Genomic DNA, 27,984 nt, shown 5'->3' with positions numbered 1-27,984 from the left:
TATATAATACTGTATATAGAGCCAGTGTGGTGTAGTGGTTAGAGTGCTGGACTAAGACTGGGGAGACCCGAGTTCAAATCCTCATTCAGCCATGATACTAGCTGGGTGACTCTGGGCCAGTCACTTCTCTCTCAGCCTAGCCTACTTCGCAGGGTTGTTGTGAGGAGAAACTCAAGTATGTAGAACACTGCTCTGGGCTCCTGGGAGGAAGAGCAGGATATAAAATGTAAAATAATAATAATAATGATTTATTTTATTATTTATTTCCTTGATTACATTTCTATACTGCCCCATCAGCCCTGAGTGGTTTAGAAACAATAACAAAAAATAATAATAACACAGTTAAAACAATTTAAAACAGTGTACCGTTTAAAAACCATTGGCCAAACACCCTCCCCCTCCAAGTTTTAAGGGCTTTCTTGAAAGCTACCAGTGATGTTAAACCTTGAATCTGTCTATCTAAATGCCAAACTAAAAAGCGTTGTGCTGATACACTCACTTATTTGCTCCGTGCAATAATATTCCCAAGTGTGTGACCTTGTGTACATAGGAACCTAATGTGAACCAAGCAGTTATTTTGAGTTGGGTTGAAACATCTGGCCTGGAATTCTGTTTTGATGTGTGGTCCTGAGCCTCAGGAACACCACAAACCTACTGCCACACATATTATTGGGACTACAAATGCACAAACATTTGGCCCTTTTTTGTTGAGGACTGCCTGGCTGGATTGCATTTATCAGCCATATTACTTAGCGGAAACGTAAACTAGTAAGAGATGAACATGTTCCTGAAGCACACGGTCATTTCCCCACCATGTAAAAAACTAGGGCTGGTCAGTCTAACTGATCCATGGTTACTGCTGCAGCGATCTCTGCAATCTCAGAAACAGGAAAACCTCCTAACATTTCTACCACAGCACCTAAAGTGAATCCATATAGCTAGAAATAGAGATTTTTTATAAAACAACAACAACCAATTGTATTGATGTGTAAGTTAAAACAAAAAAACAAAAGAAAAACTCCAAAGTTCATTTTATATACCTGTTGCGAATTTATGATCCTGATTGTGAAGCATACACGTGGAAAACCAAGAAGTGTGCAAATGATTTGGCTTTGTTTTTGCTGTTGGGCAGTTACAAACTGTATACAAGCATTTTACACACACATCAGCCTGATTCAGACATTATGCTGTACGAGTGCACAGATATCTGTACATTCATACATGTATTTGTACAAATGACTGTACTTGTGTTCATATTAAAAGTGAACCTGGATGCAGGCCCTTCAAATGCATGGTCCAAATAGGAAGTGTACTTCTGTACCTGGGTTCAACATAACATGTGAATGATTGTACCTGTATACAGATCTGTACTTGTGTACACTGTACACTCATTGTATGAGTGTTGAACTTAATGTGTGAATGGTCTTATCTTTTGATACAGATCTAGTGGTTACCAAAGGGAAAGAAATCTGTATTTGTAACATCTGCAATTCCCATATTGCTTTGAATTTTACCCAGTTGTGCAACAGGCCTTGCAAATAATAGTTATGATTAAATATTTAGGGTACAATACAATTGCTATTTTCCTTTACTTTCATTCCAGTTCAGCAACCATACAGTATACATATTGGCAATGGCAACTGATACAGTACATTGTATCCAAGCAAGTTGCACTAGTGCAGGGCTGCTCAACTTCGAACCTCTTGCAGATGTTGGCCTACAACTCCCATAATTCCTGGCAATTGGCCACTGTGGCTGGGGATTATGGGAACTGTAGTCCAAAAACAGCTGGGGGGCCTAAGTTGAGCAGGCCTGCACTAGTGTAATGTATGTTTTTCAGGTACACAGTCATGGAAAGATAAGTTAACTTTCACCAATAAGCAGAGCAATTACTGTAATAAATAATGGTCATGGCCACAGTTCATTGCAAAATTTAGCACATTTAAACCCACTTTAAAACCCATTAAACACAACAGAGCCTACATTTGAGTAAACATGTTAGAACTGTATCACACACCTCCTACTTGTCCACATGATGCACAAGGTTATAGAAGGATGTTGCAATAGTGCTATGCAACATTAATGAGCAGCAACTGTCATAGCACGAGAAATAAAGGAGCCTGTGTGCTTTCATGAAAACAATTTGAAATCCAGTGTTCCACTACTCTTTTTGCACAAGGGCTGAGCTTGTGCAAAATAGTTCCTCAACTGCGGTTCTTGTGCACTTGGACACGACACAGCTATGATATTTTCTGGCACTCGTGCATATTCCCAACTTCTGTGACTGCAATGTTTTGCAACGTGTGGATCGCTGTGTTGAATGGTCCTTACCCCTAGTAAGTCTGTTCAGGATGACTGCCTAAAGTCTGTGCTGGGTTGTGGCCAATATATTTAGTGCATAAATACATAAAGGCTGAGAGCCAAAGGACTGTATGGGCTTTTGGAGACCCCCTCCTCACTTCAGCCCCTCACAAAAAGCTGCTCCTAAACGTTGGGGACTTTCAAGAGGTAGTTCGTTCGTTCATTCATTCATTCATTCATGCAGTATGAAGAATTACACAGCTATAAGGCAACAATCAGCAACCATCACATGCATGTGAGGATATGTATTCCACATGTGCATGACTTCCATCAGTCCATAATCCCCTGGGACCTTTACACACAGCAGGCTTCACCATGAGTTTACTGGGAGGCTTTACTGAGAATCTGAAGTCCCAAAAAACCTGGTGCCAGTAGCAGATTTTTTTCAACCTGGATATAAATTGGGCTACACTCTAATGTGCAATGAAAAACCTGAAGTGTGTGTGAACTGCTCGCTGATAACTTGCAGTGACTTTGGGGTAAATTTGGCTGATATGTGAACGCACCCCCTCCATTCCGGAGGAAATGCGAGTTAAAGGGCTTTAAAAGCCCCATGTGAATACTTCCTGGTGGTTAATGTTGACTTTATGTGACTTATGCACTAATGTTTTGTGGTTAGGCACCTGTTTATCTTCTGTCATGATGAAAAGCATTTGTGTTAGAAGGTAACCCTCCTTTGCATATGCCAAAGAATTACCTGCTTTTCCATCTGATTTCCTTGCATAACTAGAAATCTGTGATGCTCCCAACCAACATAAACTTACCTTTTGGGATCACTGTGGCAGTAAGTGTGAAAACAATGGATGCTGCCCAGCTAAAATTCAACACTTCTAAGTCTCATGGATTTCAGCATGTGAAAGTTAAAGCAATTACGTCACTAGTCCACTGAAATCCATAAGACGTAAAAAATACCTCAATTTGGCTGGCAGTTCTGTCCACAGGAACATATCCAAAGTAATACCACAAATATTCCAAGAAGAAGAAGGGGGGGAAGGGAGGGGTTTCCTATTGTGTGTGTCTATCTATAATTATCACTGTCTATGGTCTGATTGTGTCACTGATATCTTCTACAGATTCAGGAAGACATTGTTTTAATCAATCAGATAGATTAAAAGATTGAGAGGAGCAGGCACCTCCAACAATCGGTGTTTGTACTGAGAAATTAGCTTTTCTTTGGTGAGCCAGCACAGTTTCTTCATTTTGTTTGCCATGTGTTCATCCTGCCCTTCCTTCAAGGACCTCAGAGGAGCACACCATGGGGGTTATCCCCCTTTATCCTTGCAAAAGGGGCTAAGTGCATTGCCCAGGGCTACCCAAAGCTTTCTGACAGATAAGGGATGTCTCCGAAGTCTCCTTTCTCAATGGGAGCCATACAGTTAAAGCAGCTGCAGTTTGGGGACCTGAAGTGAAGGAGAAATCCGATATCAAAACCTCTGATATTGGAATCTCCGGTGTCTAGAATGGAGATTCGGTTTTGCTCTCACCTCATCTGCTTTCTCTGACTTTCTTCCATAGAGGTTTGAGATAGTAGTAGCTGATTTGTTCAGGAGCAACCCTGTTATCCCTCAACCTTGCCAACAGGAGATGAGACAAGCCTGCATTCCTACTGGCATTGTCTTCTAGGCCCTACTCACTTTTGATCACAAGCAGTGCTTCTGTGGTCTTGCTTCATGGTGAAGACATAGCTGATGACATCACCTGATGTCGGCATGATCTGACAAACCTGAGCTTTATAAATTTTTCCCACTCTACTAGCAATGGTAATATCATATGCTGTATGTGGCAAGGAGCCAGGAGATTTTGGGGGTTGCACTACTACAGTTTGGAGGACCCTTCCCTCAGGCTTCTCTGCAAGAGGAGTTTGCAATCTATAAATAAACTGACACTTCTAGGATAAATGACTGGTTTTGCATCATCTTTGGTAACAAAATTTGCACTTGGGGATTGCATTAACCAGCCCTTGAGGTTTTACCCAAGCAGTTAATTTCCCAGATATCCTCTGGAGGTCTGGAAAATTAATCTAGATTTCAAATTGGGTCCAGATCCTCACAGAGCCCAGTTCAGATCCATTCTGGGCTAGACACAAACCCCAGATATTCTAGGGCCCAATCTGAGATGGACCCACATGGGAAGGACTCTATAAATCCAGATGAATTAAAATAGCACGTCCAGTTTTGTCACAACAGTAATTCCATTCAGAAGTATTTCATTGCAGCAGCAAGTCTAGTCGTCCAGTCTGTCAACATGACATGAATATCTGTTTTGTCTCACCCCAAGATACACCTCTTGATGGAGACGTGCAGGGAAGTCCTCTGTGCAGTCAGATTAGAGGGGCTCCATTGGGAGATCACATTTGTGACAACGTGCGCTGTAATGGGCCTTTTTCTTTTGACAAACGATAAAGAGCATAAGGATTAAGACGGCTGCCAGGAGCATAAGCCCAATGAGAAAGAGAGCTTGGAGCATGGCACTCGCTTCTCCCAGGCCCAGGTTCCCCCCAAATAATTCTATTCCTGGGCTGTCAGTGCCTGTTGAAAGAGGAAGGCATTGGTGAGAAATGCATTCAAACACTTGGGCAAACTCAGTATAAAGAGTTCAGGAGGGAGAGACAGCAGCTGAGTCATACAAACTGCAGCTCAGTTGTACAAACTTCTGTCTTTAGCCCAATATATCATCTGGAGAAAGTAGGTTGAGTTCAAATAAAAAAATAAAGATTTATTAGGGAATGAAGAGAAACATCACATAAAGATTTATTAAGGAACTAAGAGAAACACCACATTCCAAGAGAGACCCATTGAACAACATACTCAAGCAGGCACTACGCTTCAATAACAACTGAACAATTCTTACTGATTCTTAACTGACCAAGGCGCTTTCCAGATTAGACCCGGCAACGGGATCACGATGTATCTGAGAAGTGTGCTTCCACACTTCCTGTGTTGCGACACCACAGTCCCTATGCTGTCAGAAGGACGCCGTTCACATTTTGGATGCCTTGATTCTGATTTAATCAGCAGCAATTTATTGCTATAATGTTTTGTGTGTGGCGTAAAAAGGTTGCTGTATTCTCCAGTTGTTCATTTTCGCGTGACTGCTCCCCCTGCTGGTAGCTTTGCTATTTATGTTTTGAATATGATTTGCCTGAACTGAAGCATTTTGCCACTGTTGAGTGGGTAATCTGGAAAGTGCCCAGGACAGTTGCATTAACATAATGCCTCTAGTGGCCAGAAGAGGTTACTGTGGTGCTAAAAGCAAAGCTTTAGAATACGAACAGTTCACACTGACTGGCAGCAGATTTCCAAGAGTCTCTCCCAGCCCTATCTGGAAATGCTGAGGATTGAACCTGGGACCTTCTGCATGCAAGCAGATGCTCCATCACTGAGCTATGGCCCCATCCCCTATGGGGAATAATTTGCAGCAGATAGTGCTCACATATAGTCACCCATCCTAATGCAAACCAAGATGGACTCTGCTTAGCAAAGGGAATAATACATTTTCAGAGTTAGATGAGCCAGTGGTCTGACACAGTACAAAGTAGCTTCATATGTACCTCAGTTGTTTTAAGTGCACACTTGAAAACATAAATTTCAAGTGCACTTTGACAAGTGTGTGTTTGCAAACATATGCCATACTCATTCACTCATTATTGGCCTGTGGTAGACACTTTCAGTGGCATTCCTAAGTTTACCCTCTACAATAAGTGAAAAAACAGCTTGAAGTCATACCTTTTCCAGCAATCCTGATGCGGACAGTAGGTGTACCATACACTGTGGTTGTGGCTGCATCATCTGGAGACAGGCAAGAAAAAATGGGTCTTACGGATGGGAGGAGTGCTAGACTTGTGGTAAGAAGCATGAATTGTCCTCTTTGCTAAAGAAGGTCTGCCTTGGTTTGCGTTTGGATGGGAGACCACATGTGTGAGCACAGTAAGATATTCCCCTCAGGGGATGGGGGCGCTCTGGGAACAGCACCTGCCTGCTTGCATGCAGAAGGTCCCAAGTTCCTTCCCTGGCATCTCCAAGGTAGGGCTGAGAGAGACTCCTGCCTGCAACCTTGGGGCTGCCAGTCTGTGTAGACAATCCTGAGCCAGATGGCCTGACTTGGTAGAAGGCATCTTCCTATGTTCCTGTGATAAGCCCTGTCTTAGCATTCTGCTCTGTCATGTGTATTTTTACTTTATGTTTTCTTAAGCTGAAATTCTTGTGAGGATTTTTAGTGAGGCTATTCCCACAATCACTGGAAAGCGGGCGAAGGGAGGTTACCCCGCTTTCCAGGGATCGTGGGAACCACCAGGCAAGCCCAGTGCTCCCAAGGCAGCTAGCCCACCTAATTCCCGGCGACACATAAGTAGACCCCCAACCGGGAGGCTGCAGCCAGCCTCCTGGTCTCGGGGGTCTCTCCAGGATGCCCCGTGTGCTTGCGTGGGGCATCCAGGGACTTCCGGGGGCCACGTGGCCCCCGATCCCCGCAGTCCCCACTGGCTCTGTGATGGAGCCGGCAGTTGTGTGGGCAGCTGATCCGGACGCCCAGGGCTGCACTTTGATTGTCGACAGAAGTTCTTTTCACGGATCGTGAGAAGAGCTTCAGTACACTGACTGGCAGTGGCTCTCCAGGGTTTCAAGCAGGAGTCTCTCCCAGCCCTACTCAGAGATGCCAGGGATTGAACCTGGGGCCTTCTGCATGCAAGCAGATGTTCTACCACTGGACTACGGCTCCACCCCCTACGGGGAATATATTACAGCGGACAGTGTTCACATGCAGCCACCCATCCAAATGCAAACAAGCTGAAGTTGAATCCAAACAAAAAGGAGGCAATGTCTGTAATGACCTGAGGGATGGTTTAGATCTGCCTGTTCTGGATGGGGTTACACTCCCCCTGAAAGATCAGGTCCATAGTCTGGGTGTGCGCCTGGATCCCAAACTCTCTCTGGTTTCTCAGGCTGAGGCAGTGGCCAGGAGTGCTTTTTATCAGCATTGGCTGATACGCCACAGATCTGTTTCTGGAGGTAAATGACCTTAAAACAGTGGTACATATTTATTTATTTTATTTTATTTATTCAATTTTTATATCGTCCTTCCAGAAGGGCTCGGGGTGGTTTATTAAAACAAAACCATAAAACCATATGCTAGTAACCTCCAGGCTTGACTACAGTAATGTACTCTAGGTGGGGCAGCCTTTGTATGTAGTTCGGAAACTACAATTGGTACAGAATGCAGCAGCCAGATAGGTCTCTGGATCAACTCCAAGGGACCATATAACTCTGATTTTGAAAGAATTGCACTAGCTGCCAATATGTTTCTGAACGAAATACGAAGTGCTGGTTATTACCTACAAAGCCCTTAATGGCTTGGTTCCAGGGTATTTAAGAGAGCGCCATCTCTGTCATGAACCCTGTTGCCTATTAAGATCATCTGGAGAGGTCCGGTTATGGTTGCTGCCAGCTCATTTGTTGGCGACTCAGGACCGGGCCTTCTCTGTGGCTGCAACCAGGTTCTGGAATACGCTCCCTGCTGAAATAAGAGCATCTCCTTCTCTGTTTGCTTTTAGGAAGAATTTCAAGACGTACCTGTTTCCCCAGGCTTTTCACTGAAATTTTAATTTTAATATGTTTTTACTTATTGAGACTATTTTATATTGTTTCTATATTAAGTTTTAACTTTTATGCCACCTGGAGATTTCTATATCAGGCAGTATAGAACTACAATAGATAGACAGATAGACCAAAGCATAACCCTGCTTAGCAAAAAGGGACAATTCATGCTCACTGCCACAAGACTGGCATTCCAGGGAAGAGTAACGCAGATATCCTTGTTAAGTCTGTCCATATAAATCAAAAACATATTTTTAGAAACATATTTTCATCTTAAAATAATTAAGATCCTCCTTTTGCCATCCAATCTATCAGATTATATTCTGTGCTTTGTGGTATTAACTGTCTCTGTGTGGATGACTCAGTACTCCAATGCACTTACACTTACTCATGGCTTTTCAGCAGTGTAGATTTAAAGATTTGCATAGGCTGCATAATTCCTTATACGAAGAAGTAGATCATGCCATGAATAAGCTTGGTGAAAGGAAAGGAATACTGGGAGCACAGAACAGAGGATACTGCCTGCTTCATCTCTGTATGATTCATTGCTCTGGCTTTTCCTCCTCCTTATCAGCCTCCTCTAGGGGTGGATAATTCTACCTTGGCTCTCTATCAGGGGTGAGAGGGATAATTAGATCACTCCAAGTGGCAGAAGATGCAGCAGAATTATCTGCTATCAGAGGAGGTTGTCTGTTGAGTCTCTGCATGAGTCTTTGCTCTAGGCTTGCGTCTTTCCAATCAGGGGGCACTCCTAGAACCGTAACTCTTGCAAAAAAAAAAATGTGATGACTTATGAGTCACGCCTGCTGTGTTGACCCTGCCTTTCTTGGACTTTTTGTAGCTGTATCATGTACCCCCAGCACTAGACGTAAACCAGCCTTTACACATCGTTTTACCTGATTTGACAATAGTGTACATTGTCTCCATCCCAGCATGGATGTGATCATGCACGTGGCAATGTAGAAGCCATGTCCCAGGGTTAAATGCTACAAGTTCAACGGTCTGAAAGGTCCCAGGGAAGAGATCGTACACATCCCCTCTGTGATCATGATCCATCTGTAGCAAGACATTAAGAGAATTGCCATAGTTTCTACACAAGAGCTAGCCTTCCTTGCTAAATGGGGAAGCCATATTTTTAGCTGGGGCCTCAAATAAATGAATGAGAAATTGTTGATTTTCTCAGAACCAACATAGATAACTTCCACATGGCATTCAAGTGTGAGACATGCAAAGCTTTTGCTCACGTTCCAAGCATACTCTTACTCTCCATACACACACTACTGCAGGCTTCTGTGCTAGCTTCTGCTGTGATCTTATCTTCTGTAGCGCACATGCTGAGCAGGGACCTTGTGTGGTTTCTGCAGCTCCACCTGCCGGCCAGCTCTTGCACTGCAAGAAGAACCTATCCTTTTTCATTACCACTTTTTTCAGCAACTGCGGAAAAGGGTGGGTTCCTCTCAGAATGTAAGAGCTGGCCAGCAGGTGGCACTGTAAAAATTATGTGAGGTCCCTGCTCATCATGCTCACAGAGGATAAGATTGTGCTAGGAAGGAGTGCAGAAGCCTGCAGCACCATGTGAATTCCTGCCTGCATAGAGTTGCCATGTCCCCTGAAATTCCAGGTTTCACACAGATTTTAAGCATCTCACCCAGCTTGCTTAGCCCACCCAGATTCTCCCAAATTCCAGCTTTCATTAAAAGAAAAAAAGCTAAGCTCTAGCCCTTGTAGAAGTGGAATTATGGAGCAAAACATGCAGTCACTATTCTGCTCAGAAATTATTTTCCAGCCAATTTACATAATATGCAAATTAGGCACCCGGATTCGGAAAGCCAGAATATGGCAACCCTATGCAGCCTGCAGTGCAGATAGGCATCCATATCCCATGTGCAGATTCTGATCCAGCAAGGGACTCCATGCATGGAAGTAGCTTCTGCATCATCTTGCCTCTGCATGTCTCTCTTGATGGACTGAGATATGATGTGATATATTCCAGATGCATAAACCTTATTGAAAAGTAGCCTGTTTTCATAATTTGATCCAAATCTTTTACATCATTTTGCCTGCACATTTTATACTGATTTCAGGATGTTATGTGTGAGTTTAAAACTTCCATATCTATCTGGAAGAGACCACCTCCCATATAAATTAAATATTATAACACAAATGGTATCATTTTGTTCATACCAACCTTGAAGAGAAAGCTCTCTCCATGGAAATGGACAGTATGAAGGTCAATTTCGTTTCCCATTCCTATCAGGTACCAGTTTGTGTTTTCGCCTTCATTCATGGTTAACCCGTGGAGATTGTAAAAGATCTTCCCATTGATTGCTGAAAAGATTTAAGGAAGGAATTTATAATATTGGATTAAGCAAGGTTATCAATGCATTTTATTGTTGATTTAAAAACAGGGATACATGATTTAAAGCACCTGCTCTTGTTAGAATGATTGACGTGGATCCAGAGAGCTCCTAGTACTTGTGTGGCACTTCTGCTTATTCACATGGGAGGATTTCTTCCAGTTGCTCCCAGTTCAGTCCCCTCCATGCCATTTGGGAGGGTCTTTGACTTTTGACCTAGGAAAGCTCCACTGCATGATGGGAATTCCACTCTGGATCCAAGCCTTTATGTGCAAGATTTGTCATTAAGGACTAGCCTCTTATTGACCAATGCCTTTAAGAAATAACATGTAATAGAACAGGCTCAGATATCCCCTGTTTAAATATTTTCCCATTTGGAAAACTCCCTGCACATAGAAAACTAGCATAACAGTGTGGGAAAGGCTAGAACTTTCTCCTTGATGTGTTAGTTTTGTAGCTGCAGGGAGATTTGTTTTCTTTTTTTCAAAAAAGGGGCAACATTCATCCATCTGTAGCCCCCATCCCCATCTGTAATCTGAAGTGGTCTCCCAAGGGGACAGTAACACGTGCTTATTCAGAATATATATATTTGCTCTAGCTCTGTAAATGTTGCACTGCTAGCCTGTTTGATGGAGAGCAGAACTGCATGCCTTACAAAATACATTTCAGAATAATCCTCTTACTCCTTGTACTAAATTATATACCGTGCATTTTGTTTCCTTCCACAAAGTCATCAGTCTGATTGAATTCTTTAGGGTTCTTGCGCAGATATTTCTTAATGTTTTCATTCAAATACCAGGACTCATTTTCATCAAAGACCAGGAACAGAAGGGCAAATTCACGATCAATGTCCCTCCTGAAACCCTTCTCATTTAATACTCCCCTTCTACAAATGATAAGCGGCCCAATCAAACCACTGATCATGTCCTGGAATTAGAAAGGAAAGTAGAGGAAATATATATAAATATATATAATATTCATTCCACTGCACAGCAGACTTAACTACTTCATTATATCACACCTTTATAGCTGTCCTGAATTTATTTATTTATTTATTCATTCATTCAATCAAGCAATCAATCAATCATATTTCTATAACCACCTGATATAGGCAGTTCATTTATTTTCCAGGATGTGTGTGTGTTTGTACTAGTAGGAAATATAAAATCTTAGCTGAAAAGTCAAACTGAAAGCACAAAATAAATAAGGGATAACGAATCATCACTTATACACTTTGGCTGAATGATCTAAGTCATTCTATGAAGAGGCGTGCCAGGAAAAAACCTATGCAGCAATGTGTGAGATATTATTTATTAGATGATTGATTGATTGATTGATTAAGTGCCATAATGTCGGTGTCAACTCTTAGCGACCACATAGATAGATTCTCTCCAGGATGATCTGACTTCAACTTGGCCTTTAAGATCTCTCTCAGTGGTTCACTCATTGCTGTCGTGATCGAGTCCATCCACCTTGCTGCTGGTCGTATCTAATTATTTATTAGATATGCATATTAAGTCAGTTTTCTACACAGAAGAAGGCTAAGAAAGTCATTCATTAAGAGAACGTCTTCTTCGCCATGCTCCTCACTGCCCACTAAGATAATCCGGAAAGGTTCGTCTACAGTTGCCACCGGCTCGTCTGGTGGCTGCTCAGGGACAGGCCTTCTCTGCTGCTGCCCCAAGGCTTTAGAATGCGCTCCCTAGTGAAATAAGAGCCTCCCCATCTCTGGCAACTTTTAAAAGGTCAGTCAAGACACATCTGTTCACCCAGGCTTTTAATTAGATTAACAGTTGTAATTGTTTTTAACACTTTAAGCATGTCTTAAATTTTAAATGGTTTTAATATTTTAATTTTGTTTTAATTGTATTTTTATTTGAGACATGAGTTTTGGGCGGTATAGAAATTTGTTAAACAAACAAACGAACAACATATGCTTGGAGCATATAAAAAGATAAAAACACACTGAAACAAAAACAAATTGTGTTTTCACAATGTAACCTTGAATGTATCTATAGGTTGGCTCTTGGACTTGCTATGCTTATAGTATGGTGGGGTCTGCAGTTCAGTGGTATAACATATGCAGAATTCCTGCCTGGCATCTCCAGATTGGGCTAGGAGAGACTCCTGCCTGGAACCTTGGAAAGCTGCTGCCAGATGGACCAATGGTCCGACTCAGTAGAAAGCAGCTTGAAATGAATATTTCAATGAATATTTATTCAAAATATCACCACCACCACCACCACCACTGCTCTTTAAGACATGTCTTTTCAGGACCACTAACAATATTAGTCCAAAGCTCCAGCCACTATATTACAATGTGCAGTCTAGTCCTGTTTCCCCAACTCTGAAATAGAAGAAGGGCTCAGTCCTTTAATATCCTTAATTCTGACCACCAATTTCCTCTGGTGGTCATTCATATGCATGAATGAGCTTCATATGCATTCATATGCATGAATGAGCTTGAAAAGGAAAGGGATGCCAGGGTGTTTATATGTTATTTAATATAATGCACACTTCAAAAAACAACAACTATCAGTTCAAATACACAGGTCTTACAATACATCTAAAAGATACTTAAACTCAGATTTTGGTGAATTTCCAGTGGGGGAGGATTCCTCTATGCACTTAATTCATGTACTCTCCTTAGCGTAATTCCATTCCAGTCCATTCAGAAAAAACCATGAAGACTCATTTAGAAAGGACAAAGTTTTCTTGAATGTGTTGGAACACTGAAATTTCATCTGCAGCTACTGCTACATGGATGGAGTGACCAGCTCTGCTGTCGTCTAGAAAGCCATCTACCCTTCACCCAACTGGTTATAAAGGTGAGTAAAGTTTATAAAAGTCACTTCCATAAATTAAATACTACCACCATCCCACTTTGTGGCCATTTCCTACTTACCTTTACAAAATGTGCTGTTGAGTAGTAAACCCAAGTGATACAGTTAGGATCGGAGATACCAGGACCTGACCTTTCTGGGACATTCCATCGGTAAGTGTTTATTTCTCCTGGTGTGTTTATGTTTAAAACAGAAGATAAAATAAACAAGATCATAGGTGCTGCCGGGGTCATCTGGGGGGACAAGGACCTCAAAACAAGTAGTAGTTTGCCCCTTGTTGAATATTAAACAGGAAATGAAAACAAACTTGCAGTTCTAAGCATGCTTTCATGATAGTCAAATCTAAGGATGGACTTCAGGGACAAACATACTTAGTACAGGACTTGCAGGGGCCAGGGGCGTATATAGGATAGGGCAGGCAGGGTACTTGCCCCAGGTGCCACTTGAAGGGGGGCAAGGCCCTAGGTCAGGGATGGGGAACCTTGGCACTCCTGCAGATGTTGGCCTACAGTTCCCATAATCCCTAGCTATTGGCCTCTGTGGCTGAGGATTATGGGAGTTGTAGTCCAAAAACAGCTGGAGTGCCAAGGTTCCCCATCCCTGCCCTAGGTCATGCCAGGCCTCGCAGAGGCCATTTGAGCATGCACAGCAGCCATTTGGTTTTCAGTGGCCATTAAAAAAAATTATTTAAAAAATGGCCACCACACATGCTCAAATGGTCCCTGTGAGGCTCTAGAGGCCAGCGGGGGGAGGGGGAACCTTTGAAGACCCCCCCAGCCTTTAGGAAGCTCCCCGAAGGGGCTACAGGTGATTTTTTTTTAAATTAATATAAGTCACTGTACACATATTCAGTTTGGCACTATGTACAGAGAATCAGGGCTTGTGAATACTGAGCAGAAGCTTATAAGCTAGGATTGTATTCATTTCCTCTTACTTTGCTTCTTGTGATAAGTGAGTTAAATGTGATGTCTTAATAATATGGCTATTAATGGGTGAGTTTGTCTTTGAATCAGTGTGAAATCCTTAGTATTAAGGCCCACTGGAAGTTTCTTGCTCTCTTTCTCTCATTTTAACTGTCTTTCTGAAAGACTAGAATATATTCCAAGCAGTGACACAGTTTACTCTGCATATCCTTTAATTATTTTCAGAGTATCAGGGAAAAGTCAAATTCTCCATTGATTTTTAAAACTTATGTAATAGTGATGCTACAATGCATAGTAGGGAATTAGACAGGCACTTCTGCTTAGTTTTCCAAGTACACCTCCACATAGTATTTGGGTATTTCATGAGCCCCAGCATACTGAAATTTGTAGTTTTCCAGCATTTTTTGGTCTGGCTACGTCCACTGCTAAATAGTTTTTGAAATATTAAAAGATTAATGAGATTGACTTTTATTTTTGAGCTGATATTATGGTAAAGTCATCTGAAAGATGTGTGTCAGATGTTTGGACAGGGGGTGCAATTTCAGTGCTTGCCCTAGGCGCTATTTCCCCTAGATACGCCTCTGGCAGGGGCAGCTGGTATGGGTGGGGCAGTGGACGGGGGCAGGGGTAGAAAATGAACCGCAGGTAAGGCTCACCTGCACTCCTCTCATCCCATCCTGGTTGCCTCTCTGTCTCCTGCCTCACCCTGCTGCAGAGTTAATCCCAGGAGCAGTGGCTGGTATTCATGCATCCATCCATGCGTGAAATGCATTTCCCAACCTGGTGAATACCAGCCAGCTCATCTGGGGTTAACTCCATGACAGGAGGCAGAGAGGAGGCTGGGATGGGGCGAGAGGAGTATGAATGAGCCTCATCTGCTATTTGTTTTCCACAACCCCGCCACACCTGTACCAGCCGCCACTGTTGGAATGATTGGTAGCACACACCAATGCATGGCATATTTCCTGTACAGAGGGATGCATCACCTTGGATGCATCAGATAGCTCCTAAAAACATTTCCCGAAACACAACTGAGTTGCAGGAGCAAAGATTGTAGATAAAAAGTAACAGGTAGGCCATCATCCCTAGGCCTAGCGGAATCAAAATGAAATAAGGAATGGAAGAACATAAGAACAGCCCTGTTGGATCAGGCCCAAGGCCTATCTAGAAGAAGTTTTAGAGACATCTTTAACAACATCTTCATATGAGACTGAAGGCTGATTTCTTTTGCTTGAAAATGAAAAGGCTGGCTTTCCTTACCTGGCATAGTGATGCGTGCTTGACTCTCAACTTCTTCTATGCCATGTGCTGATATCGAATAAGGCCTACTAGCTTTGTTCTTAAGCACAATTAGTATTGAGTCGCCAACCTCTGCACGGATCAAGGGTCCTGGTTTTATTTTTAAAAACAATATTACAGAGGGGAGAGTTAGTTATATAGAACATAAAAAGCTGCCTAATACCATTTGTCCATGTAGCACAGTATAGTCTAGGGGTGTGCATTCAGACCGAACCGCCACTCTGTGAACCAGTTTGTCGAATGGACCGGCTGGCTGGTCACACCACTGAACCAGTTCAAACCAGTTTGCAATCAAACTGCTTGAGCTGCCCGGTTCATGGAGGACTGGTTCAACTGTGAACCGGTCCATACATACCCCTAGTATAGTCTACTTTGATGGATAACAGCAATCCAGGGCCTGCCTCTGAAGTTTCCCCCTAGCTTTGATAATAATTAGGGGTATCACCTAATTATCATTTTTTCACTGTTATTTTGTCAGTGTTGATTTCATTCAGTTTTAGTTTATAAACTGTTAATATTGCTAACTCATAATGTTTTGTTCTGTTTAATTTCTTGGGCTGGGGAAGGAGATACTTGTGCAAAAAAGCAAGGTAGAAATCCTTTAATATTACATAAATAAAAAGAAGGCAATTATGTGAATTGCACAGCTTGTAATGGTCGTTTTCTCTGGGAACCAGTCTGGGTTGAAGCCCTTTCCCCATCAATAATGCAATGATCCCCAAATCAGAGCCATCTAGATGACTCTTTATTTAGTATCAACAAAGTACTTGTGTTTTAGAACTATTTAGTTGAAGCTTGCAGCATCTGTACCAGTTTCACTCTGAGGTTAGTAGCAACTCTCATTCAAATTAATTAAGGAGGAAGTTAGTATGCAAACAAACATCCTTTGAGCGAGGTGTCTAAAAATGGCTGCAACCATGTGCTTTGACGGCCGTGCTGGGAAATAATTCACCACAAAAGCATCAATACAAGCCCCATCTATTTTCAGTGCAATACTCTGAGGCTGTTCTCACGTGCAGGCAAAACCGGGCTAACGAAGCCAAGTCTGGTCTTGCCAGTGCATGAGAACTGCTGGAATCGTGCCCGGTGGCACCTTGGTGGCAAACCCGACAAACCAGCCACCCTCTTAAACAGAGTTAAGAGAGTGAGTGCTCTCTTAACCCCATTTTGCTGACCGTCTCCAGCCCCAGCTACTTGCAGCCAGGGCTGGGAGACTGCAGGGCTCCCAGCTGGTGTCGGGAGGTTCCCCATAAATTGCACCGTGCACCCGGGGGCTTTACTGCAAACTCAAAGTTGTCTCAAAAAACCACCACAAATAGTGGATTTTTTAATCCTGAATATAAATCGGGCTACACTCCAACGTGCAGTGAAAACCCCCGAATTGTGTGTGAACTGCTCCTTGATAACTCGCATGGACTTTGGGGTAAATCTGGCCGATATGTGAACGCACCCCCTCCATTCTGGAGGAGATGCATGGTAAAGGGCTTCAAAAGCCCTGTGTGAGAAGCTTCCTGGGCATAGGTTGAACTGAGTGCAGAACCAAGGGATATTTCCATACAGAGTGTAGGATATTTCAAAGCTTTTGCTCAAGTTCCAAGTGTCCTCTGTACACCCAATGAACAGGAATCTCATGTGATTTTTGTAGCATCGCCTGGAGTATTCACAGACAGGGATTTTACTTTGCTTAACTGCGGAAGGGCAGGTGTGCATTCACAGATTGTCCAGCTGTAAGTCAAAGTCCCTGCAAGTTATCAGGGAGCAATACAGACATGTTTGGGTTTTTCATCGCGCATTGGAGCTTAGCCCAATTTATGTCCAGGGTTAAAAAAATCAACTTTTTGCATCAATTTTTAAGGCAAATTCAAAATATCCGTAACTCGCAGTACTTCATGCCTCTGAATCCAATGGCAAAGCCGGCTGTCTTGGAAAGCTCCTGCTGGGCGCTTTCCAGATTACCCGCTACAACTGTGTTAAAATGCTTCAGCTTGGCAGGATTGAATTGAAAACGATCCCCAGAATCGACAATGGAAAATAAAGCTACTTTTTTATAACAGACATACAGCATCATAGCATGAAATCGCAGTGATGAAATCTGAAACAAGGCATCCGAAATGGGAATGGCAACCTGCTGACAGCATAGGGACTGCAGTGTCACATCACAGGAAGTGTGGAAGCACACGTTGCAGGTACGTTGTAGGAGTTAATCTGGAAAGCACACTGGCCAGTTCTTGCATTCCAAGAAGAAACCACCCCTTTTCATTAACCCTGTCATATTATGCTTGGAACTAGTGTGGAAGTCTGTAGCAGTGTGTGAATCAGCAGCAAGATCAAGTTTTGTACTGTGCAAAAGCTTTCAATATCCTGCACCTTGCCATATGGAAGTGGTCAATGTATGGTGCAGTCCAAGCAGCCAGAGTACTTTTATGTTCTATGGAGAGGCTCCCTCTCCTCTCATTTTGCATGCAAGCCTAGAGGGCACATAATGATATTAGACCAATAATGCTAAGCAGCTCTTAATATGGTCAGTGCCTGGGACAGCCCTTGTATACCATTCTAAATCTTCCAAATGTAATAAACATGCTCACTGAACTATGAGAACAATCCTTTGTGAGACCGGGGGCTGAGCACAGCTGACGTTAGAGTGCTGGACTAGGACCGGGGAGACCCGAGTTCAAATCCCCATTCAGCCATGAAACTAGCTGGGTGACTCTGGGCCAGTCACTTCGCTCTCAGCCTAACCTACTTCACAGGGTTGTTGTGAAAGAGAAACTCAAGTATGTAGTACACAGCTCTGGGCTCCTCGGAGGAAGAGCGGGATATAAATGTAAAAATGAAGAAGAAGAAGAAGAAGAAGAAGAAGAAGAAGAAGAAGAAGTCGTCTGAATAAAGGAATAGAACTGCCCAATGGAAGCAACATCAAGAACCTGGAAGAGAAAGAACATTACAAATACTTGGGCATTCTCCAGGCTGATAACATCGCACACACTGAAGTTAAAAGAAAAATTGGAAGTGAATACATCAGGAGAGTTAGAAAAATCCTAAAGTCCAAACTCAATGGTGGGAACACCATACAAGCCATAAACACCTGGGCTATACCTGTTATCAGATACACTGCAGGAATAATAGACTGGACCCAGGCAGAGCTAGAGACGCTAGAACGTAAGACCAGGAAAATCATGACCATCAATCATGCTCTGCACCCCCGCAGTGATGCAGATAGGCTATACCTCCCTCGCAGCTCAGGTGGAAGAGGAATGCTGCAAGTCCATCAAACAGTAGAGGAGGAGAAAAGAGGCCTTGAAGAATATATTAAAGACAGTGAAGAAGATGCACTTCAAATGGTCAATAATGAGAAACTGTTCAACACCAATGAAAGAAAGCAGGCCTACAAGAAAGAACAAGTCAATAACTGAGCAGAAAAATGGAAAAATAAGCCACTGCATGGTCAATATTTGCACAATATAAGTGGAATATCAGACATCACCAAGACCTGGCAATGGCTTAAGAATGGCAACTTGAAGAAAGAAACAGAGGGTTTAATACTGGCTGCACAAGAACAGGCACTAAGAACAAATGCAATAAGAGCAAAAGTCAAAAAGTCAACAACAAACAGCAAGTGCTGCCTTTGTAAAGAAGCAAATGAAACCGTGGACCACCTAATCAGCTGTTGTAAAAAGATCGAACAGACTGACTACAAACAAAGGCATGACAAGGTAGCAGGGATGATACACTGGAACATCTGCAAAAAATACAAGCTACCCGTAGCCAAAAATGGGTGGGACCATACAATTGAAAAAGTGGTAGAAAATGAAGATGTAAAAATATTATGGGACTTCCGACTACAAACAGACAAACATCTGCCACACAATACACCAGATATAACTGTAGTCAAGAAGAAAGAAAAACAAGTTAAAATAATCGACATAGCAATACCAGGGGATAGCAGAATAGAAGACAAAGAAATAGAGAAAATCACAAAATACAAAGATCTACAAATTGAAATTGAAAGGCTGTGGCAGAAAAAGACCAACCCCCAAGCCCAATAGCCCAATAATCCCAGTGGTAATTGGTGCCCTAGGTGCAATTCCAAAACACCTTGAAGAGCACCTCAACATCATAGGGGCCACAGAAATCACCAGCAGCCAATTACAAAAAGCAACTTTACTGGGAACAGCCTATATTTTGCGACGATATCTATAATAACCAACAGTACTGATGATAAAATTCAGCCATCCCAAGTCCTTGGGAAGGACTCGACGTCTGGATAAAAATAACCCAGTCAATAACACCTGTCTGACTGTGTAAACAAGAAATAAATAATAATAATAGATGCTTGTCATCAATCTGCTTGCAGGCATTTGTACCAGGTTTCTGAAAAGGTTCATGTTCCCAGGGATGGAGCAACACAGGAATGGGTCTCTCTGTATATAGCAGGCCAGCTCAACTGGTGGCTGGTTTTGGACTACAACTCCCATCATCCCCAACCACAGTGGCCAATAGCCAGGTATTATGGGAGTTGTAGGCCAACATCTACAGGAGGGCCAAAGTTGAGCAGCCCTGGTATATAGCCACCTTACAGAAGAGTTTGGCCTGAAACTGGATAGGTGACTGACCTATCCAGGCAAAGTGGCATCTTTTAAAGTGTTGACTTTCTTATATTTAATGCAGGGCTCTCCAAACTTGGGCCCCCAGATATTGTTGGACCAGAACTCCCATCATCTCCAGCCAAATGTTGGCCAAATGATGGGAGTTGTAGTCCAACAACAGCTGGGGACTCAAGGCTGGAAACTCCTGTGCATGAATAGCAACTGCCCCTGTTTCTGTAGTGGCTGTTCCAGGTGAGGGCAGAGAGTCTTCACTGTTCCATATTGGACTGACAGGGGCAGCTGCATCTCCAATGCCTCCTCATCCCAACCTGACTGGAAAGCTGAGGAAGAGCTACAGCTTTTTTTGGGGGGGGGGGGAGAGATTCCTGCCTGAAACCCTGGAGAGCCACTGACAGTCAGAGTAGGTAATATGGAGCTGGATGGACCAATGGACTGACTCAGCAGAGACCTGCATACCTCTATGTGGCAACAAGCTGTTGGCATGAGAATCTCTACACACTCACCAGTGGATTATTGGCATTTGGTTTGGGATGGAGGGGCACAAGAGGAAGGAAGCCAGTGGGGGACCAAGTGAAAACCGTTTGGAAAATGCTCCCTTATACTGTTCTTATTCCCATGTTGCCGATAAGGAGAAGAGGGAGAAAGGCAGTAGTCTGCCTTAAGGCCACCTACTGATTTCATGGCAGAGGTGAGTCTCTTAGCCACCATACAGGGAAGGGAAGGGAAGGGAAGGGAATCTAGAATGGAGGTATCCCAAGATGACTGCATTTGCCACCTCCCTTCCTTTCACATTATCAAAACTGATTATTTTATTTTATTAAAAAAAATATTTCCAGCAAACAGATCCTCTAGTGGCTGACATCCTGCCTAATGAAGCACTTGCAGAAGGAGCTCAGGCTAGTGCAAAGCCGTTGAATGAGACTTATCCTAAGCCTTGTATTCCAGACTAGTGTTGCGTTACTGCAAACATGCTTTCACTTGTGCAACCTGCAGCACCCGTCCTCTGTTTTAAAGGAAACTTTTCCTTAACAGGAAAAGTGCTGTAGCACAATAGTGCTGTAGCACAATTCTGCAAATCCCCTTAGTTAGGGCAACGACGAGATCTTGTGCTAGTGCAACTTTGCTCATTACCAGGGTCATCACTCTAATGGAGCAGATGTGTTCCAAGAATATGAGCTGCCCTGAGTCGCCCCGAGAAGAGGAGCCGCCGAGGGCCCCTCTCACCTATCCCTTGCCACTCGTCTCCTCCCCGCTTGCCGCCACTCCTGCCCGCAACCCACCTGCCAGCCCTGCTGCTTGTGAGTCCACTTGAGCAGTGTTAGGGGGCTGAATGGCCTCTTTCCTCTCTCCAGGAAATGAGAGAGGAAATAGGCCATCCAGCTAGTTCTTACTGGTACAGGAGGTGGAGCCAGCTGGGAAATGGGCCCATGCACCCTGATCCTGACCATGCAGCATGTCAGCTGACATGTTGGCAAGTGGTGACAGTGGTGGCAGGGTTGCAGGAGGGATGACAAGGCACCACATATGGTGAGTGGAGAAAATTTCCGGTGGTGGTGGTGGGCATTGCATTGGCAAGACAATGGCAGCTGCTACCAAAAAATGCTTAAATTTTGCGGGGGCACCAAAGATTTTTTGGGGGGGAGGGGCAATGTTTATTTAATGAACATGCTTCTCCCCGCCCTGACCTTGCTGCACGACTGTTCGTACGCAAGGGCTTTGTTAGACAGGATGCCAGCCACTGTGTTTGGTGGCCCGCCCAAGTTTCTCACCTAGAATCTGTAGGTGCTGCTCCTTTGCTGTCCTGTTTTTGCGCGTTGTAAAATCTCCACTTTCGAATTCTCGATAAACCGCCTTCTTGTACTTTGAACCTATGAGATCTTCAGCTTGGCTCACAAACACATGTCCGTAACTTGGAAGCATGACCAAACGAAGAAGAAAGTTAAGTCCACAAATATTTGCAAAGCTTAAGTGGAACTAAAAAAAGAGTTGAGATGATGACAGATAGCGATACACATACATGAAAGACAACCTGAATATGTACATCCTATAGCCTTGTTGATCCCAGAAAGTGTGAGGGACAGAACACATGACCCCAATCCAGCTTCAGTTAGTTGGGATATGCAGCACAATTCTATACAGAGTTACTCAGGAGTCCCATTCAATGGGTTTTACTCCCAGGCTGCAGCCTTATGCCTGCTTACTTAAGAGTAAGCCTTGATGAACACACAGTGAGACTTGCTTCTGAGTAAATATACGGAGGCTTGGGCTGCCAGTTCCATTGAAATTTATTTATTTATCATTTTTATTATTATTTGCTTTTCAACAAAAAGTCCAGTCATTACTAGCATTTGTTTTGGTGGGCCATAGCTGTGACTAACTTCAGCTGGATTGGGGTCAGTGGCCGACATCCTGACTAAGGCTGTGCACTTGCAGCTAAAATAGGCACACGGACAGTGTGAGTGCTCATGTGCAAGGAAGCCATTTTTGCTCTTTGACCTGGAAGTGTAGCCCAGTGCATAAAACACAGACTGAAGGAAACAACAAGCACAGTTTATCTAGTCCACTGTGGCCTAGAGTGGTTCAGGCCCCTGAGCAGATCATACAGGCTCAAGCATGTACACAGGCTTCTTCTGCAAAACCAAATAAACAAATACATAAAAATCTCCTGTTCTCTAATGTGGCCTCTTTCATCCTGAGGCCTTCTGAACTTGCCATTTAAAGAAGCAATACTCAACACATATGTCCAAAGATCACTTTCATCTGTCTCATCTACATGCAATGCTTCAGACATTTTGAGGGATAGTGATAGGGCATACCTACCTTGAAAGCTTACTTGCATTTAAGGTATCCCTACAAATTCACTCCTACATTTAAACTGATGAATACATTGTTTCCTTTGCTGGATCAAATGGCTGGAGGACACAAGCTATTCTTTAATAGGGGACAATTAAGAACAAATCTATTTGCTGTCTTCACCGGGAGAATCGACATTTCATCATTTGTACTAGAACCATGGGGAGGAATGGGGCAAAAACCATCTACGGCAGTCTCTTGCAAGTACAGACATAGATCAACACAGGGGCGTAGCAAGGTTGGAGTGGGTCCAGAGACAAGATTTTAAAATGGGCCGCTCCCTCACTGAAGCTCAGCTCATGAAGTAAAGAAATCTTAATTGATATTCAGCATAGTATATATATGCCACAATAGAACATCATCCTAAATTATTTTTTAAAAGGTTTTGTAAATTGTGGGCAATGCAAGTCATTTAATGGTACTAGAGAAAGACATGCTGTTCTGGTAGCTCTTAACACACATCAATTTTGGAGGATGAATACAACTGAAGAAAGCCCGGGCGGCTGCGTGGCTGGGGGAGTCAGTCATGTGACTTGCCTCTGGGGGCCCCTCCAAGGCAGTGGGCCCCCAGAAAACTGTCTCCCCTTGCCCTATTATAGTTACGCCCCTGGATCAACATATGCAAGTCAAAGCAAGAAGAGCAGGTGTGTTGCAAAGAAGGGGTTCATGCTAGAAGGGGCCATTTCTCAATGAATGGATATTGGCAACCAACGCCATCATTCAATCCTTTGTTGCCTTTGCATGTTATCCTGGGCCCTGCTTTAAACCTTTTCATTCTTAAGTTGCTTCTGTCAAATACAGGTAACGATTTGCCACTGGTGGCAATGGCTACTAATACAACTAATCTTCATACAGTCTTAAACTGGCAAAATGCACCTCGTATAAAAGGGGGATATGGTACTCAGTTCTACAGAATGCATTTTCCCCCAACAGGTTTCCTCCTGGCACAGATCATCCTGTGGAGGATTGCTGGTCAAGGGGGAGGATTGCTGATCTTGTGGGAGCAAGCATGATTTGTCCCCTGTGCTAAGCAAGGTCTGCTTTGCATTGCATATGGAAGGGGGATTACACTTGAGCTGTGTAAGATATGGGGCCACAGCTCAGTGGAAGAACATCTGCGTGGGGGAGAGATCCTTGCCTGTGAGCTTGGAGAGCCGCTGCCAGTCAGTGTAGTCAATACTGAACTAAATGGACCAATGGTCTGACTCGATATAAGGCAGCTTCCTATCTCGGATGTCCCTATCTTCTGAAGCTGCTTCCAAATAACTTTGGATGTCTGGTAGGTCTCTGCAGCAAAATGGCTCTTGCTTGTGATTGCATCCAGCTCTGAAAGGGGATCGTGGGAAGAGGGCTCCTTTTAATCTCAAAACATACCCCACGGACTGAATTTCGGTACCTTTCTTCTTTGTTCGTTGCCTCCCCTTTTTTCTCTGCCAATCTCTTGTCAGGAGCGTAGTCCCACTCCACTTCCTCAACGGCAATGTAAAACGTCCTCATGGTCCCATAGCGCCACCTCCCATCAGGCGCTACCTTGTGGCAGGACTTGACGTCATACAGCTGCTTCATCCCACTCGTAAAATGATCGAACGTTCTGCAAACCACTTGGAAAGTGCCTGGTGGGAAAAGGTGGCCTTTATCATCATGCCCTCTGACCAAAGAGATGGTTTATGATGATACGTTGATTATTATTGGCTGGGGAGGAAAGAGTATTTTTTTGCTGTGGCAGGTACACACCAGGCCACCAGCCTCACTGACCGTTTTCACTGAATATTTTATAACCTGCCTCCCCGGACTTCAGCAATCCCCCCAAAAAAACTTTTAAGGCTGGTTACAGGCCTACAACCTGACGGGCAGTTCCAAGGGCAACGGAATCAGACATATTACCACTTTTTCAATGACCCAACATAGCATAGTGGTTAGAACGTTGGACTAGGACCGGGAAGACCCGAGTTTGAATCCCCATTCCGCCATGAAACTCACTGGGTGACTCTGGGCCACTCATGTATCTCTCACCCTAACCTACCTCACAGGGTTTTTGTGAGGATAAAAATAAGCATGTACACCTCTGTGAGCTCCTCAGAGGAAGAGCGGGATGTAAATGTAAATGTAAATTAAATTAAGCAAATTTTCAAGTTGTATTATATATACCCACCCATCTCTGAATGGCTCAGTGGGGAAGTAACCTGCCTAGAGAGCAGGGGGCTCTTGGTTCAAATCCCTGCTGATGTGATTCCCAGAATATGGGACACTCCTATATTGGGCAGCAGCAATATAGGAAGGTGCTGAAAGGCGTCATCTCACACTGCATGGGACATGTCAATGGTAAAATCCTCCTGTATTCTACCAAAGGAAACCACATGGCTCTTTGGTTGCCAGGAGTCGACACCGACTCGACAGCATAACCTTTCCTTTTACCTATTTTATATAACCACTGGCAAGAGAACATTTCCTGTTCAAAGTAGTGATTCTCTTATATTTAGCAGAGGGAGAGCAACTGTTTCTATCCAACCCCAGCAGCAAAGCATCCCCCAGTGCTTGTTGCTGGTGTCTACCTTATGTTTCTTTTTAAATTGTTAGATCTATGGGGATTGGGAGCCATCTTTAGCTATTATTATTTTTCTATGTACACTGCTTTGGGAACTTTTGTTGAAAAGCAGTATATAAATATTCATAGTAGTAGTAGTAGTATTATTAGAAGGTCATATTTTTACAAAACCCTTAAATAGTATCTGGAACGTGCAAAATGGTAATGGAATCAGAAATGATGTTCAAAATTTTTGATTCTGTTGCCGATGTACTTTGCACAGTTGCTGGGAAGCGAGAGTGGAAGAGGGCTATTGTCTTTATTTCCTGCTTACAGATTTCCACAAATATGCTTTACATTACAGGCATGCATCTGGAACTTCCTGGGAGCAAAAGCAGGTAGTGGAAGTGTACATTTCAAGGAGAAATGGCTCTTAAAACCTACCTACTCGATCTGGCTGCATCAGCACTGTTGTTGATGTGTGAGGGAACAAGGCAAGGGTATCCCTCGTTGTGCCATGCGAGTGGATGGTGTTTCCTTGGAAATGAACACCATGCATGTCTGTTTCAGTGCCTAGTCCAATCAGGTGCCAGGAAACCTTGTCATCCTCACACATGGTGAGGCCAGGCAAATTACCAAACAGGTACCCATTGACAGCTGGAGGAAGAGGGAGAAAACACTCTAATCAGAAAAGTTCTGTGCACATTCTGCATTTGCAAATTAAGACTGTTTGCTCCCACCCGTCTCCTTGTTTCTCTTGCCTTTCCATGCCTCCATCCTTTAGGGGTGTGCAGAACCAATTCTATTCTAACCTGGCTCAAATAGAACCAGCCTGCTTTGGACTCCAACTGAACCGGACCCCTCAAAAAGGGTGCCAGTCAAGCTGAACTGTTCAAACTGAACTGGCCCCAGTTCTAACAAACTGGTTCAGAACCAGTTTGACGGTTCGAGGGGGCATGCTTGTAAAGGGGAATCCAGTGACATGCACAGAGGCCATTGGTGTGACCTCCATGCATGTGCGGAGGCCATCTGTGTGATGAATGGGCTGCTGGAGATTATGTTTCCCTTATGTACATGTAGTTGATCCCTGAAGTTGTGAGTTCCTTGTGGCAGGGCACCTCCCCCTTCTTATTCTGTAAAGTGCAATATACATTGATGCCCCTACAGCAGTAGTAATCATTACCACCACCACCACCACCACTTTTCTCCTAAGATAAAGGCAAGGCAGCACTTCGGTCCTCCTGAAGATGTTGGACTGCAACTCCTATTACCCCTGACTATTGGACAATGTGTCTTGGGATGATGGGAGTTGTAATCAAAAAGCAGCTAGAAGGCAGTAGTTGTGCAAGGCTAGTTGCCAAGGCTGTTAAGAGTGGGTTCGAGCCTCGGTGAAATTTTTATTTTCCAGGCCCCCATCATAGGGCCACCTCTGCCTCCGCCATGAGGTCCTTCTGCTGCCGCCGCCGCTGCCACCGCCACAAGGCCAAACCGCCAATCTTTAAAATAATTCTAGCCACCATGTGCATGAGTGGGGGCGTGTGGGGGTGAGCCGAGCACACACACACACACACACACACACCCCGTGGCAGCGGGTGGAGTGGGAGCGGCCGCTGAGCCTGACAGTCTGGTCCAGTGGCCCCTGAGAACTGCGAGGCACTCCTGTGCACCTGCGCAGTTTGAATAGAGCGTCAACAGTCAGGCTCAGCAGCTGCTCCTGCTCCACCTGCCAACATGGGGGTGGTGGTACTCGGCTAACCCCACCCCACCCCTGGCTGTGCATATGGCTGTTAGAATTATTTTAAAGATCGGTGGTTCGGCCTCATGGCGGCAGTGGGGCAGGTGCAGGGGGGCAGCAGGAGGCAAGACAAACACATATTTATTTAATTTATATACCAGCTAATATAGAAATATCTAGGCAGTTCATATGTTGCATGTGTTGCTTATGCAACATAGTCGGGCCCTGGGCCCCCTTCCAGACTGCTGGGCCCCAGTCATTTGTACCGGCTTCCCCTCCACTCTCATCAGCCCTGCTAGTTGTTATAGGACTTTTGTTAGGGCTCAGGTGCATTCATTCAGCACACCTACTCCCAGGGCTGGCCCTGCCCTGAAGCGGAGTGTGTCAGATTATGAGCCAGTTTTCAGGAGTGGCCTGAGAAGGAAGGCAGGCGAATGGGCACCATGGTACTTTTCTTCTTTCCTTCCTAATAGCAAATTAAGGAAGGAAGTGGGAGAGATCTGAAAGGGAGGACTTGGGGAAATGATTTTAGTAGAAAAAAAGAGAAAGCGGAGGGAAGGGAGTGAGGTTGCTGTTTGGTGCTCTACTTCAGGCAGCAAAATGTCATGACCCTGCATTGCATTCAATCAACCTAGCGACTATGCTACTCCTCACTCTTAAACCCACTTACATCTCCCAGGGCTCTTCCAGACAACAGAATGCAGGATCTGCAATGCTTTTGTGCAAATTCCAAACAGTTAAGTCATCCACATAATCAAAAACCGAGTTCTACCCGAGTAAATGTAAAGAAGACCATACTAATGACAACGGATGCAGCATTAAGCCTCAGAATTGACAATGAAGACATTGAAGTGGGGGATAGCTTCTGCCTTTTAGGATCGACCATCAACA

The 27,984-nt window shown here is 43.9% G+C and overlaps 1 protein-coding gene across 3 annotated transcripts in view; it reads right to left on the bottom strand.

Annotated features, from left to right (window-relative positions):
* Nucleotides 1-235: 235 nt before the first annotated feature.
* HEPHL1 (hephaestin like 1) overlaps nucleotides 236-27,984 on the bottom strand; it is a 74,587-nt gene continuing 46,838 nt past the window's right edge. For 2 of the 3 annotated variants that reach the window (XM_053310252.1, XM_053310250.1), the window contains 10 exons: nucleotides 25,803-26,015; nucleotides 24,231-24,447; nucleotides 21,751-21,890; nucleotides 15,336-15,464; nucleotides 13,215-13,321; nucleotides 11,014-11,236; nucleotides 10,141-10,280; nucleotides 8,849-9,008; nucleotides 6,087-6,149; nucleotides 236-4,889 (listed from right to left, as the gene is read on the bottom strand). In XM_053310252.1, the coding sequence (XP_053166227.1) occupies nucleotides 4,687-4,889; nucleotides 6,087-6,149; nucleotides 8,849-9,008; nucleotides 10,141-10,280; nucleotides 11,014-11,236; nucleotides 13,215-13,321; nucleotides 15,336-15,464; nucleotides 21,751-21,890; nucleotides 24,231-24,447; nucleotides 25,803-26,015 (1,595 nt within the window). In that variant the 3' untranslated portion in view covers nucleotides 236-4,686. The remainder of the gene's footprint in view (nucleotides 4,890-6,086; nucleotides 6,150-8,848; nucleotides 9,009-10,140; nucleotides 10,281-11,013; nucleotides 11,237-13,214; nucleotides 13,322-15,335; nucleotides 15,465-21,750; nucleotides 21,891-24,230; nucleotides 24,448-25,802; nucleotides 26,016-27,984) is intronic. The other variant, XM_053310253.1, reaches the window with a different exon arrangement.

Source organism: Hemicordylus capensis, chromosome 3 (genome assembly GCF_027244095.1).
Source record: "Hemicordylus capensis ecotype Gifberg chromosome 3, rHemCap1.1.pri, whole genome shotgun sequence".
In the NCBI taxonomy this organism is placed as follows: Eukaryota; Metazoa; Chordata; class Lepidosauria; order Squamata; family Cordylidae; genus Hemicordylus; species Hemicordylus capensis.
The sequence above is the reverse complement of the archived record's forward strand: the minus strand, read 5'-3'. Positions and strand labels throughout refer to the sequence as shown.